General features: G+C 38.4%; 2 protein-coding genes and 1 non-coding gene across 3 annotated transcripts; 1 reads left to right on the forward strand and 2 right to left on the reverse strand.

Moving 5' to 3' along the window:
• Positions 1-6,256: 6,256 nt before the first annotated feature.
• On the reverse strand, positions 6,257-6,340 carry TRNAL-CAA (transfer RNA leucine (anticodon CAA)). Its single transcript has one exon. It is a non-coding gene; the product is annotated as a tRNA-Leu (tRNA).
• A 38-nt stretch (positions 6,341-6,378) lies between these two features.
• Positions 6,379-8,834, forward strand: LOC120081720 (acyl-acyl carrier protein thioesterase TE3, chloroplastic-like). Its single transcript, XM_039036819.2, has 5 exons — positions 6,379-6,650; positions 7,065-7,165; positions 7,983-8,092; positions 8,220-8,315; positions 8,416-8,834. Exons 1-5 carry the CDS (start codon positions 6,463-6,465, stop codon positions 8,533-8,535), a joined length of 615 nt encoding a protein of 204 aa, XP_038892747.1. The 5' UTR covers positions 6,379-6,462; the 3' UTR covers positions 8,536-8,834.
• Positions 8,835-11,635: 2,801 nt separating this feature from the next.
• LOC150035220 (uncharacterized) lies at positions 11,636-12,712 on the reverse strand. The gene is made up of 3 exons (XM_090315271.1): positions 12,644-12,712; positions 12,162-12,367; positions 11,636-12,002 (listed from the first exon to the last, which is right to left on the reverse strand). The coding sequence occupies exons 1-3, from the start codon at positions 12,710-12,712 to the stop codon at positions 11,636-11,638; spliced, it is 642 nt and encodes a 213-aa protein (XP_090171397.1).
• Positions 12,713-15,796: the final 3,084 nt, after the last annotated feature.

Raw genomic sequence — 15,796 nt, forward strand, 5'->3', positions numbered from 1 at the left:
ACCTTTTAGACAAGTTTTCGTCCATTACTAAGGTCCCAAATGACTTACCTCCACTCCAGGATATCCAACATAACATAGATTTCATCCCTGGATCTTCATTACCCCACTTGCCCCACTACCAAATGAGCCCTGGTGATATCAAGCTAAGCCATTATCCAAGATCTTTTACATAAGAAACATATTCAACCTAGCCCCTCAGCTCTTGTGCTGTCCCAGCTCTTTTAGCTCCTAAAAAAGATGGTAGTTAGCGCTTATGCATTGATAGTCGTGCGGTCAATAAGATAACAATCAAATATAGATTTTCAATCCCAAGAATTTCGGACCTACTTGACCAATTAACCGGTGCAAAGGTATTTTCCAAGGTGGATCTACATAGTGGATACCACCAAATAAGAATTAGACCGGGGAATGAGTGAAAAACCGCATTCAAAACTAACCAAGGACTATTTGAATGGCTTGTAGTGTCCTTTGGGCTGTCAAATTGCACCTAGCACTTTTATAAGACTTATGGACTAAATATTTTTACCTTGCATCAACAAATTTGTGGTCATTTACTTTGATGACATCCTAATTTATAGCAAGACTGTCAATGACCACCTTACACACCTCCGGGAAGTATTCTTTATCCTTGAATCTAATGCTCTATATATCAATCCTAAGAAATATGTCTTCTTATGCAGAAACATCAAATTTCTTGGCTTCATTATTGGACAAGAAGGTGTCTAAGCGAATCTTTAAAAAAATTTAGCCATCAAAGAATGACCAATACCTATACCGGTCAAAGAGTTACAATATTTCCTTGGTTTAACATCATTTTACCACAAATTTATTAAGAATTTTAGCTTCATAGCTGTTCCTTTAACTCATTGCCTAAAGAAAGGTAAATTTGTAAGGTTTAAAGAGACTTTAGATAGTTTTAATGCTTTAAAAGACAAATTAGCCAACCCACAGGTTTTAGCTCTCCCGGATTTTACTAAAGTATTTGAAGTAGCTGTAGATGCAAGTTTTATTGGCATAGGGGCTGTCCTTTCACAAGAATCCCATCCTTTAGAATTTTTTAGTGAAAAGTTAAGCGATGCACTAGACAAAAGTGGTCCACTTATGAACAAGAACTTTATGCATTGGTCAGAGCTTTCCATCAATGGGAACATTATCTTATAGGCAAGGAATTGTTTTAATAACTGATCATTATTCCTTCAAATTTCTCCATTCTAAAAAAAACATAAACCGAATGCATGCTAGATGGATTTCTTTTATACAAAAATTTGATTTTATCATCACGCATGCATTTGGAATCACTAACAAAGTGGTTGATGCCTTGAGTAGAAAGTCATCTCTCCTTACCATGCTTCAAAGTAAAATTATTTCCTTTGATCATCTACCAAATTGTTATGAGAATGGCCCTGATTTCCATGATATTTGGCATAAATGTTTCTCTAACTCTCCTCCTAAGGACTACCACCTTTTGGATAGTTTTTTATTTTGTGGTAATAGGTTATGCATCTCACAAGGATCTTTACGCGGGGCTATCGTCATGGAAGTCCATTCGGGCGGCCTAGCAGCTCATTTAGGCCATGACAAAACCTATGAAACCTTTGCCACACGAATTTTCTGGCATCAGCTTCGAAAAGATGTTAACAATTTAGTAAAAATGTGCCTTACTTGCCAACTCTCTAAATATTACGCTCAAAACACCAGTTTGTATACTCTGTTCCAATCCCTACTAACATTTGGGAGGACTTATCGATGGATTTTATACTAGGGTTGCCAAGGACATAAAGGGGGTTTGACTCTATATTTGTCGTTGTGGATAGGTTTAGTAAAATGACTCATTTCGTACCTCATATAATGCTTTGAACATTGTTAATCTTCTCTTTCAAGATATTGTCAGGCTTCATGGAATTCCAAAGACAATTGTGTCTGATAGAGATGTCAAATTTATGAATTTTTTTGAAAAAGTTTTGGCACTAACCTCAAATTTAGCTCTTTAAGCCACAAACAAATGAACGGTCAAACATAAGTTACAAACCGAACATTGGGTAATATGCTTCGATGTCTAAGTGGAATCAACTAAAATAATGGGACACTAACCTTGCACAAGCGGAGTTAGCTTACAACATGCAAAATAAATCAACAGGGAAGTATCAATTTGAGATTGTATACACTGAACCCCCTTATTTGACTTTTATTCTTACAACTATTCCTCATAATGTAGATATTAACGAAGAAGCTGAACAACTTGCGGAACGTATTCAAGAGCTACACTCGAAAGTTATTGGCCACCTAGAGAAAGAAACCTCCACATACAAAGCTCAAGCAGATAGTCATAAAAGACATGTTGCAGTCAAGTCGAGAGACCTTGTAATGATATATCTTTGAAATGACTGCTTGCTAAAAGGAGCATACAACAAACTTAATGAAAAAAAGCTCGGACCATTTGCTATCCTTGAGAAATATAGTGATGATGCTTACAAGATCGACCTCCCATCTTCATTCAATATAAGCAATACTTTCAATGTTACAGACATCTTCCCTTATCAAGCCCCAGATGAGTTCAAGCTTTCAACTTAAAACTCGAGGACGAGTTTAATTCTAAGAGGGCCGAGTTGATGTAGGGATATTAAAGGTATTTTGGGCATTTCTTGTAAAAAGGGTATTTTGGATATTTCTTGTAAAATGACAGATTATATTCTCTTTTTAAATTCAGTTTTAATTTTAGAATAGGTGTGAAACAATCCTTATCCTTTGGGTTTATTTAAAGGAGGTTAGGTAGGTTAGTTAATTAAGTGTGTACAAGCTCTTTCCCTTTGGGCATATTTAAAGGGAACTTATCACTCATTTTAATCAATGAATAAAAACTTCAACTCCTAGATTCTTCCAAGATTTCTCCAAGAATTTTAGTCTTCACCAAAAGAACTATACAACCGTCATCCGACCCCCCTCCTATATCTCTCACTCTCGCATAGACGCTTCGCAAGGTCACCTTGCCATCGCTCCCCTTCGGACGACCTTGTTTGCCATTGGTTTGGCCACCCTGTCGCTCCAACCATGCTGGTTCTTTATCGATCGTTGTTAGCTTTTGCTACTGTCACATCCAAGGGTGGATTTTTCTGCTCCTGTTTTGTTATTCTTTCACAACTTTTTCTCTATCTCTCTCCCCTTTTTTTTTTCTTATATTCTTCTTCCACAACATAGATTGATTAGAATTGCCACTTGTAAAATTATGAGTTTTGATGTCCTTTAGAGAGATAAACGAGTGTTAGAGAAGAGTATATATGAGAAGGTTAGACTTTCTTCCATGATTTACAGTCGCTTACCGGAATGGACGAGATTATTGTGAGGGTTTGCAGAGAATTCTTGTTGTAGGTGGCTCGAGAAGTGAGGGTTTGTGATTGGTCGACCGAACAGACTTCCGCTTTTATCTTCACGCTTATGGTGTGTGTGACTTTTAGTTTATAAAAATCGAAATCCCTAATTTTGTTTTGGGGAAGATTGTTTGGTATTTTGAATGTACTCTTTAGGTTGTGTATCAATCATATCAAATAGGCTTTGATTTGATTTTTAGCAGGTGCATCGAGTACTGTGGTATTTGGTTTGGTTATAGGGTATTTTGGTATTTTATGATTTATTTATAAACTTCGCAAGTTGAATTCTTAAGTTGGATGTTTTAATTAAAGTGAGGATATTTTTAACAATTTTACACTTTTAATTTTTTTTTTTATTATTTATCCAAATTAGTCATTTTAACAATTACAATTTTTTTTTGTTATTTGTCCAAAGTAAACCTTTAGGAGCTATTTGAGACGCAGAGTTAAGATAGGATGTCTGGAGTTCATATGTCTGTAGAGTTCATATGCCTGTGTTTGGGATGCAGAGTTATTTGGTTTGAGTTCATATGTCTGTGTTTGGGTATAGAGTTCATATGTGTATGGGGTGCAGAGTTCATATATCTGGATATTTGATGCAGTTTTTTGAAACTCTTTTAATTCCATAATATGCTTTTATGATTACTATTTTTGCTTTGAAACTTTTTTTATTCAATAATTCTACCATTTATTTGAATAAAATATGGATTGCAATTTTTCTTTTAATTTTTAAAATTTTTCTTTCTTTTTTGGGCAATGACAATTAACTCATTACATTTCTTGTAGAAACATGTTTAAATAAAATAAGAAACCAAAGTAAAATAAAAACTTTTGATTCTAGTTAATTTTTCTTTATGAATTTCATTATCATCTTTTTCTTCCTATTGTTGCTCTATATTTTTACTATGTTATGATTTTTTTTTTAAAATTAAATCTCCCCCATCATCGTAACAGATAATAGAATGTCACCACATTTCTTCAACAATTTTATTTTCACTTCCTCTAAATTTGGAGGATCATCAGAGAACTAATCTCTATTTTTCACTAATTTTTGCTGGAAAATGTTCCATGATTTCTTTTCTATTTTATGGTTTTTTTTTGTTATATGTTACATACTTTTTATCTAATATTCTTAATATTTATTTGATATGTGAATTCAATTAAATAAAAATATTTTTTTACAAATTTTTACGTATAAATATTGTACTTAATGTAGAAAAATAATATTTTTTTATATAATCAATAACCCGACAACATACTTTAACAGTCATAAGTCTTATAGTCGGAAGTGGTTGTCGAAGTTGATTATCGAAGATGATTTTTGCTAGAGTTTGTAGTCAGAGATGGTTGTCATAGCCTGAAGTTGGTTGCATGAAGGTGTATTAGAGTTGGTTGTCGAAGTTTGTCATTGGAGGTGGTTGTTGAATCCCGGAGTTGTTTCGAGTGAAAGTGGTTGTCAAAGTTGATCATCGAAGATGATTTTCGCTAGAGATTGTAGTCGAAGGTGATTGTCGGAGCCCGAAGTTAGTCACATGAAGGTGGTATTAGAGATGGTTGTTGGAGTTTGTTGTCGAAGATGGTCGTCAAAGCCCCGAGTTGGTCGTTGGAGTTGCTCGCTTAAAGATGATCATTGAAGGTGATTTTCATCGGAGTTTGTAGTTGGAGTTGGTCATTGGAGTTTGTTGTCAGAGCCAATTGGTTGTTGGAGTTTGTTGTCAGAGCCAATTGGTCGTCGGAGTTTGTTGTCAGGGCCAATTGGTTGTCGGAGTTGGTAGCATGAAGGTGGTCGTCGGAGTTGGGTCATTGGAGGTGGTTGTCGAAGGCCAGAATTGGTTGTTGGAGTTGGTCGTGTGAAGGTTGTCGGAGCTCGGAGTTGGTCACTGGAGCTGTCATCGGAGGTGGTTGTCAGAGTCTGGATTTCATCTTCGAAATTTTCATCAGAGGTGGTTGTCGGAGCCCTGAGTTGGTCGTCGAAGTTATCATCGGAGGTGGTTGTTGGAGTCTGGGGATTAGTTCTCGGAGTATGAAAATGGCTGATGGGTAGAGCCATTGAAAATATGAGAAGAAGGGAGAGTTGAGGTGAGTTGGTAAAATATACAACTCAACTCAATTCATGTTGGTGAGCCAAACACCCTCTTAATTTTGCCATTTATCTAGTCAATCCTTCAATCTTTTTTCTATTTTTGCCCGATTGGGTTGGATCTCTATTTAAATAATTTTTTTCAAGTTAACCCAACCCATACATACATACATATATATATATATATATATATATATATATATGTCTGTCTGTCTTTGTCTAATACTTGACTGAGTAAGGATTCAAGGATTTTTGAATTTTTAATGTTTGACTTTTGAGATTATTACGATTTTTTCTTAGTCTAAAGTTTGTGATAGACATCGTGCATATTTGATTTTTTTTTTTTTGAAAAAATAGATATTTGATATTTAATATTTATGTTTTGTGAGATTTTAGTTATTACTTATGTGTTATAAATGAATTTAAGTATTTTAAATCTATAAGGAAAAAAAAAATAATCCGACGATCTTATCTATGGTTTTAAGCAGCCAACCTAATCAACGAAAAGTTTTGAGATTCTCAAAACTTCTCAACCCAACCGTTATTTAGCTTTAGGTGAGCTAACTGCCTGTGTAGCTTTAGATTTGTCTTCCTCTACTATCAAATTTGAAAAGCAAATTATTTCTGAAGAGACTATTTCTAATGTTTTTAAAAGACAACTTAGAAAAAAAATGACAGAGGTTTACATGAAAATTTTATGAAGTTAAAGATAATTGAAACTATTTCTAAACTTTGAGAGTATTTTATAAAATTTAGCCTCTTATTTATAAAATTGTTATACCCAACAGAAAGAAGTAAAAAGAAATAAAGATGTCAGAAGTGGGATTTGAACCCACGCCCTCTCACGAGGACCAGAACTTGAGTCTGGCGCCTTAGACCACTCGGCCATCCTGACTTCGTTTTAATATTTAATCCATTGTCTATATATTTTGTAATTTTATTTCACCGATAAATCCGGCTGACAGTACGATTCCCATTCTCGACAGATCCGTCGACGACAGCACAAGAAACCGCCCAATGTTCCAGGCTTCCATTTTTCCGATTCCGTCACCGCCTCCGATCTTCCATAACAACACTTCAGGACTCCCAATTTCTCCATCAGTTTTCTTCCCCATCAGCCGGCCGTCGACATCGTTACACCTACGATCACCCCCAGTAACGAGAAGCTCCATCACTTCTTCTTTTGATCTCAAACCCGGCAAAGGGTACTTTCCACATTTCAAAAATTTTTAATCTATTCTTCCCATTTAGCATTCTCTGTCAAGATCTTTGACATATGTTGTCCCCCACGGCTTCTTCTTGGTCGACATTAGCGGACCTTCGCGCATTATGTCCCCCCGCCCCCTCTCTCGAGGAAAAAAATTGCTAATGATTTTGACAATCGTTTCATGTCTTTACTCTTGTTTGGAATTTGGGGTGGAGTGTTGATCTTTTTTATATATAATTGCATCGGTTTCTACAATCAGGGGATGAATTATTTTGATGTTTATCCTTTTACGTTGCAATTGTTGTTTCTTAATTATCCTGAAGTAATCCCTTCCGTGTTGTTTTGGATAAAATGTCTTGTTGTTATTGAAAAATGCCAAAGATTGAACATAGAACACCTTAAACCATTACAGGATGGATGGTTTCCTAGATATTGAACTCAAAGTTCGTGATTATGAGCTGGATCAATTCGGTGTTGTGAACAATGCTGTTTATGCAAGTTATTGCCAACATGGTAAAATCCAACATCCGCTTCTATAAAGCTTCTTAGTGATGATCTTTCTCAAATTTGTTTGCTCATTATTCTTCTAGTGATCTTTGTGTGAATTGGGATGTATTTATTTTTCCTCACCAGGGTTTCTGTTTCCACTCCCTCATTTTTTTAATCTTTTTCATTATTTTATTGAGCTGTCTGACTGTATAAGTGTGGAGGCTTACACGATTTCAAATGTTTTCGTTTGTTTATAATTATGTCCTGTGGGTCGAGAATTTCTGTTTGAAGCTAATAAGCATCACATCTCATTGTAGTTTATAACCATTATGATTGCTTATTTTCTGGGGAAAGGTGTTCTAAGTAGTAAATGGTTGGTGCAAGAGCTAGTTATATCAATAATTATATTTAGTTTGGAGACAAGAATGCTGTTTGGAAACATTAGAATTTTTTTTTCTTCTGTTTGTTGCCGAAGTTGACATGAAGTTGGTAACTCCATTTGTTCGGTAAACTATATCCTATTTTCATGATAGTTCAATGCTATTGTGAATAAGCCAAAAATTTGGGGGTTAGTCTGGAAGATGTAAAATGTTGAATTTGACAGGTGCTCATAGATGACTTTTGTGGTAGGTTTAGAACTTTGAAGTGTTTTCCGGCCTAGATTGAGTTGGGAAATAGATGATTAAAGCACTTTTCGCCCTCAAGATTTTCAATCATCGATCAGTAGTAGCCTGATTTCTTAAATCTTATTATTCTCAAAGAAATAGACTTACAGCATTATCACTGAATTCAAAACATGTTATATCTGGTTTCCAAGACATTAAATCGAGGACATAATCAGGTCGTCATGAACTGCTGGAAAGTATAGGCCTCAGTCCTGATGCAGTTGCTCGTGATGGAGATGCATTAGCTTTATCAGAATTGTCTTTGAAGTTCCTTGCACCACTTAGAGTATGATGTCTTTTGTAGCTTCCATGGGATGACTGATAACTGATAAACCATTGTGCCATAAATTTTGCACCTAAATAATTTACTCAGTATCTTACTATTTATATGTTGTCTTGATGAATGCAACTAGACTGGAGACAGATTTGTTGTTAAGGTGAGGATCTCAGGCACATCAGCTGCTCGCTTCTACTTTGATCATTTCATTTTCAAGCTTCCAAATATGGAGGTTGGTAATGGAACAATTAATTTGCCTCTCAGTTTAATTACCTTATTTGGATGCCTGATAACTTTGTAATCTCATTTTCTGTCTTGTGTTCTTTCCCTAGCCAATCTTGGAGGCAAAGGGTACAGCAGTTTGGCTTAATAAAAGTTATCGCCCAGTGCGTATCCCACAAGAATTTCTATCCAAATTTGCTCAATTTGTTCGGGATCACGAGTCGAAGTGATCTACTTTGAGGTGATTTAGTATCTTCTAGAGAAGGCCAAAGGAGGTACTTTGCTTTAGCCTGAGAGAACACAATGGAGAAAATATCTGATTCATATACTAAAATATATGCTAATGAATTCTTGCTTTTTCTCATACACTCATACCACAACTACTCAAACAGTGGTACATATATACACAACATCACTGATTTGCATTGGTTTTGCTGTAGTAAAAAGTATAGAGAAACGTTCTTACTGAACAAGATCTATTCTAATACCTTCGTATGCAGCTATAAAGATTTCATACTCATATATATTATATCCATCTTCTTCGTTCGAGAAAAATGGAAGCTTTTCATATTGTTGCTTGAGATTTTTTTTTTATAAAATAATAATAATAATTATTTTTAAATAGTGTACAAAGTTCCAAATTTTTCTTAAAATTTAAATATATATTGCATCATTATTATGAAAATTTAATTGTATTTGAATGATCAATTTTGTTTAATGATTTCTATCCGATGATTAAAATATTTGTCGATTCGTTGATAAGCCTAATGCACTACTCGAGATATGAATGAAGCCCTGGAGAGTAGCCTGCCCAATTCTGCTTACTCTCATTACTTCGATTCCTTTTTCTGAAACCTACATTTTACATTCACTGAAGGTTGGGCAAAGGGTTGTCTTTTATGAATGCATATGGTTTTCATCTTTCTTTGGCTGGTTAACGCACCTTTTTCTAAATGCGGTGGTAGTAATTTTGGTTTTATACAACTCGGAATCCTTAAATGGAAGAGTTTGACATAGATATCAAAGTTGATATCTTCAATATTTAGATATTATTTTATTTTTGACAACTGTGGACTCGGGGTGAAACCTCTAACCTTGAGGTTATCATATATACTTGATATTAGTCGAGTTATGTTCATTTTGGTAAAAAATATACACCAATTAATCACCAATAAAAATATAAATATTAATAATAAGATTTATAATTTATCTCGAGAGTGAAAAGAGTTTAATTAATTATTTAAATGATTTTGGTTTACATAAATATTTGTCAATGTCAATACATCTATAGAATTGAAACCTTTTATATATATTAGAAAAAAATGTGTTTATTTTCTCTCAATTTATTTACTATAATTTTCAAATTCTTTAACCAATTTCTAAAACCAAAAACAATTTTTTTAAAAAAAACTAAGGCTCAATTTGGTAACTATTTTGTTTTTCAAAATTAAGCCTATATCATCCAATTTTTTTTTACCATGATTTGTAACTTTTTTAAGTACACTGGTTGAATTCTTAGCCAAATTCCTAAAATAAAAATAACTTTTTGAAAACAACTATTTTTAGTTCTTAAAATTTGGCTTGCTTTTTTTAAACCATTGGTGAAAAATGATAACAAAGGAAGAAATTGGGATGTGAAAGTAGTGTCTATAGACTTAATTTTCGAAAGTAAAAATAAAAAATAAAATGGTTACCAAATGGGATCTAAGTTTCTTTATTTTGTTATTCATTTCTACAATGTTTATAAAACTAAGCCACATTTTGAAAATTAAAAAAGATAAAAGTAGTTTTAAAAAAATTATTTTTATTTTTAAAATTTAATTAAAATCAAGCGTTTCTTTAGGGTTTAGGAACGGTGAAAATGGTTAGAAGAAAGATTAGGTTAATTATCATGAGGATATATATATATATATTTAGAATATGTGATATTATTATACAACAACAAGGGGATCCCACAGTCCAGGATTAAAGTATCAAAGCAACAAAGCACAAGCAAAAACAGGACAACAAAACCAAAACAAAGGCAATGCCAACAGGATAAGACCAGAACAAAATCAACACATAAATGCAAACTCGCAAACCACCAAGGAGAAAGATAGAGAAAAGAACCCAAAACCCCACAAACTAAGGGCTACAACAAAACAGAGAATAACGTAAAGCTCAAAAAGAAAAAAACATTCGTACACACACTAGATAAGACCAAGAAGGTCAACTCGCTAGGAAGTAGTATGAGCATGAACCGTAGAGACCATAAAGTGAACCAGAGCAGACACCGACCTTGGTTGACCTCCATGCAGTTGCCGATTACGCTCCTACTAAATGTAGTATATGGAAGCACACTAGAAAATACAGAATAACTTACTACGCACCCCTTTACCCGACCCCACTCTGCACAACCAACTCAACTCTACATCCCAACCAGCCACCCGATGCGTCGATCTCAACTGACGCAACACACTAGACCACACCTTTCTCCCAAACCCACACTCAAAAAATAAATGATCCCGCGACTCCACACCTCTCCCACACAGAAGACACCCCCCTCTGACAACACACCCCAACTCCTCAACCAATCCCGCATACCCAACCTGTCCCTCACTACTAACCATGCACAAAAGGAGTGGTGCGGAATACTACCCTCCGCCCATAAAATACCAGCCTAAGAAACCCTAGGACGACGAGGACGTATACTCTCCCAAGCACTAGCGATAGAAAACCAACCACTAGCATCCGACACCCAAACCCAATAATCCTTTCCCCTCACCCTAGGCCTGGATAAAAATCTAGATCTCAAGCAGCTCCCAAGACACTGTAGGCCACTTTCAACCTCCCTCACCATCCATGAACTCCGACAACCACACTTCCAAACTACTCCTTGCATCATGAACCACCGTAGACCCGTATGAATCCAAAATCGCACCCCCCGGCAGCCAAAGATTCCACCAAACAAAACAAGACCGTCCATCGCCAATCATCAAACGAACCAGATGCTTGAATCTATCTCTACTTCGCAAGATAGCCTCAAGCACCAAGACCTCCCAACTTCACTCCGAACAGCCCACAACGACCGCCCACGCAAAACATACGCTTCCACCCACGTCACCCATAGTGACCTCGATTTAATTAAGAGAAGCCAGAGCAGCTTCATAATAGCAGACTGGTTCCAAGAGGCCACATGCTTCACACCCAACCTCCCCCTCCCCCAACGGCAAGCACACCTCATCCTACGCCACCCGTGCACCACCCCGACTCACCACACTACCCTTCCATAAATAATTATGTAATAGATGATCAACCTCATGAGTTACACACGCAGACAACACGAAGATGCTACACCAAAAAAACCTGAAAAGACTGTAAAACAGACCTAACAAGCTGCAACCTTCCAGAAAAGGAGAGGAACCTCGCTGCCCAGCTTCTAATACGAGCTGTAATCCTCTGTATCAAAGGTGCACAATCCACAGCCCTCAACCGACCCGCCAATAAAGGTAAACCCAGATACCTAACAGGCAACAAACCAAGAGAGACACCCATATACGCAGTTAGTTCCTTCGCCTCCCCCGACTCCACATCCGTAACAAACATGGAACTCTTTCCAACATTTGTAACTAACCTAGACAGCTCTGCAAACTCTGTCAATACTTGCCTCACAAACTCCAAAGAATCTCTCTCAGCTAACAGAAAATCATCAAATCGTCTGCAAAAACCAAATGAGTTAGGCTGAAACACTCACACCGATCATGGTACCTAAAGCACACAGGATGTTTATTCAACAACCTAGACAAGACCTCCATCATCATCACAAACAAAAAAGGAGACAACAAATCCCCCTGCCTCAACCCCTACCAGAAAAAACCCTTTAAGGGAACCATTAATCATCACTAAGAACTTAAGCAAAGTAACACAAGCCCTCACCCAACTCACAAACTGAAGGGGCGTATCTATAGCCAACAACACACCAAACAGAAAATCCCAATTCATCGAATCGTACGCCTTCTGAAGATCAACCTTTAGCATACAACACGGCTTCCCTCTGCCCTCCTTATAGTTCCCCATGAGCTCCTGACACAATAAAATGTTATAAAAAATCGACCTACCTGGAACAAACGCAGACTGATTTCTACTGATGAAATCAGGCAATCACAACCGCAATCTCTCAGCTAAGATCCTCGAGATACACTTATACATAACATTGCAACATGAAATAGGACAAAACTCCTCCATACGTTCAGCTCCCTGCCTCTTAGGGATGAGAGTAACGGCTGTAGAATTAACTCCACCAGGCAGGTAACATGTCTAAAAAAAATTCAGCACAACGCCACAAAAATCATCCCTAACCACACTCCAAGCAGCTCTGTAAAAATCCACTGAAAACCCATCAGGCCCAGGAGCCTTCCCAGACTTCATCGAGAATCAAGCCTTCTGTATCTCCTCTCGACTCACTGGCCAACCAAGTGTCTCCACCCCCTCATCGGGCCAGCTGAACTGCACAATATCCCCAATTCGAGTAGTAAGATCCCTATACCCCACATACTGAGTCCCTAAGCAACCTCGAAAGAATTCTACCACCACCCCTACCACCCTGTCATGCATCGTCTGGTGAGTTCCCCCAGTATCCATGACTATAAACAAACCACTACAGCTGCGATGAGAACGAACAGACAGCGATGAAAAAAAGCTATGTTCATATCACCTAACTCTAGCCATCTGACCCTGGCCTTCTACCGAAGGATGCCTCCTTCAATCTCGCCACTGACCAAAACATCTCAGTAGCCCGAGCTGCCTTCGCACACACCGACTCTGAATCAGTATTCCATTCTACCGCAGCCTGAGCAGCCTCCATAACCTGCCTAGTTGCCCACACCTCATAAGCTAACACAGAGATACACCTACCAAATGAAGTACGAAAAACTCGCTTCACTACCTTCAAATTTCGTACAAAACTAACCATAGGAGACACATCCTCAGACCTTCTCTACACTGACCTGATAGTATCAAGAAAACCCTCTGCCTCAGCCTAATGAGAGAAATAACGAAACGTAGCAGGCGGCCTACTCCTCGTCTCCCCTGTAGAAACCAGAAGAGGGCTATGATCAGAAATCCTCACTGACCAACCGTAACCTCCGAATACGGAAAAACTACATTCCACGCCTTAATGGACAAGCATCGATCCAAACGGCGCAAGATACCATTCTTCTGAAGTTTACTAGTCCAGGTAAACCAGTTACCTGTCACACCCAACTCAACCAGATCCGCCTCCAATAACACCCCTATCAAACCCCCAAGTTAGGGCAACCACCAAAATCCTCCGAGCTACTACGAATAGCATTAAAATCCCCCAAAACAACTCTAGGAAGCTACCACGAGGCACACACATCAATCAACTGAGACCATAAGTTCCTCCTCTCGCTCACGTGATTAGAGGCATACACAGCACCAATATGTACCCTAGCACTAAATACAATATCCATTAAGGTTCCAGAAATGAATTGATCCCTACTGACATCAATGGAAAAATCATAGACACTCTTCCTCCACATCACCCAGATCCTCCCAACTCTCTGCACACTATAGCTACACACACAACTCCAAGCATCACCAAGCCTACCCATCACTATACCAAAATTCTCACGACGAACCCTCATCGCAAGCAAACAACAGAAAGTAACAGATGAGGAAGCTAGAAAGTCTGCCACCACCCTACATTTGATAGGGTCATTCAACCCCCTAACATTCCAGGAACACCAAATCATGAATCTTGCAAGAGATCACACCTATCACTTCCCACTAGGCCTCTGCCCAAACTCCCGAACATCCCATCTATAACAAACAACAGATCAGGATCTGTCTGCATTAGTGCCAATGCCAACGAGTCTCCCTTCTTATCATACAAAACATCAAACTGATTACGATCATCAACATGCTTTACAAACCCAGTTATTCCAGGGGGACCCATAAACTACTCTGCTCTTCAATGGCGTCGTACCCGGTGACCCACTACCACCCTTATGCCCTACACCTTCTCTATCACGCCTACGCCAACTAACCATAGTAAACTCTTCAACCTTCCCCACGCCCTTAATCTCATCCATTGGGCCAGTTCCCTTTGCACCCATACCCAAGTCCTGCCCCTTACTCACACTCTCGATTCCCCCATTCTCCTCCAAACACCCTTCATTGATTGCCACAATACATAACTCCTGACCTTTCTCCACTTCCTGTTGCTCACACACTGCCTCAGTATGCCCAAAAGAACCACAACAAGAACACCTACGAGGTTTCCACTCATACACAACTGGAATAATAAACTTCTGACCCCGCATTCTAACAGTGATTGAAGGGGGCATTAACGAATCACCATCCACTTGAACACAAACCCTAGCATACGATAACTGTCGCCGCTCTCTTGTTGCAACATCAAAAGAGATAGGTTTACCCACGACATTAGCTAACATTGCTAAACCTCTATCCGTCCACAACTCCAAGGGAACATGCTCCAATTAAATCCAAATAGAAACAGAATAAAAAATAAAGGTTTTAGGAACAATACCTGGAGACCACTGTCGTAATAAGATGGGCTTGTTACCCAAGTGCCATGGACCATTCTCCAGCACCCAATCCCGTGACTCTACCTTCTGAAATTTAAAGATAATAAAACCGTTATCCAACAAGGTAATAGTTGGCATCTCTACACGTCCCCAAATTCTCTGAATAAGACGACAAATAACAGAATGCGGGAGTTTGGCATCCAAAAACTGACCAACCAGAGATTTTTCCCACATACAGACACCCTCATCAATAATCTCCTCACAAGGTTCAACGATAACTTTATCATTTTCAACTAATGGGGGAATGAACTCCAAATTACTCCTCAACTTAGACCCAAAAAGGCCTGCCCACGAATTTCCCTCTTTCACACCAGAACCAGAACCATACCCCTTCTCCAACGGAACCACCTTTGGACTAAACCCCCTAGCTAAATCGGTTTTAGGAACCGACTCCTCTCGCTCACAAAGAACCTGAGTGTCCACCAAACGATCCTCACTTCCACAAAGCCCAGCCCGTGAAACCTCCTTACTATCTGACTTCTGCCACCCCAAGCCTCCCAACTCTGACCCAACACCATGCGGCCCACCCCCACGCCTATCGAACCTTTCCCCAGCTCCCCCTGCACCATTCCACTCCCTTCACTCAGCCTCAGCCCATTCCTATCAGGCACACTCAATCCAACTTCCTTAAGGACCACCTCAACACCCCTCACAACCCGGTTTTCATCTGGGCCCCCAACATCCTCAAGGCTCCCAGACATCCCTTTCATTTCCTGCCCATCAACTAACCCAATACCCAACCCACCTGGTTCAACCCTCACAACCCGAATTTCCTTCTTCAACCTAACACTCCCCAAACCAGACCCTTCACCTTCCTCAGAGCGACCGTCAGACAATCCAAAATCCTTTACCTCCGAAGAATGAGCACCCACTCCCACATTGA

This window comes from Benincasa hispida, chromosome 7 (genome assembly GCF_027475165.1).
Source record: "Benincasa hispida cultivar pf3 chromosome 7, pf3_genome.v1.1, whole genome shotgun sequence".
In the NCBI taxonomy this organism is placed as follows: domain Eukaryota; kingdom Viridiplantae; phylum Streptophyta; class Magnoliopsida; order Cucurbitales; family Cucurbitaceae; genus Benincasa; species Benincasa hispida.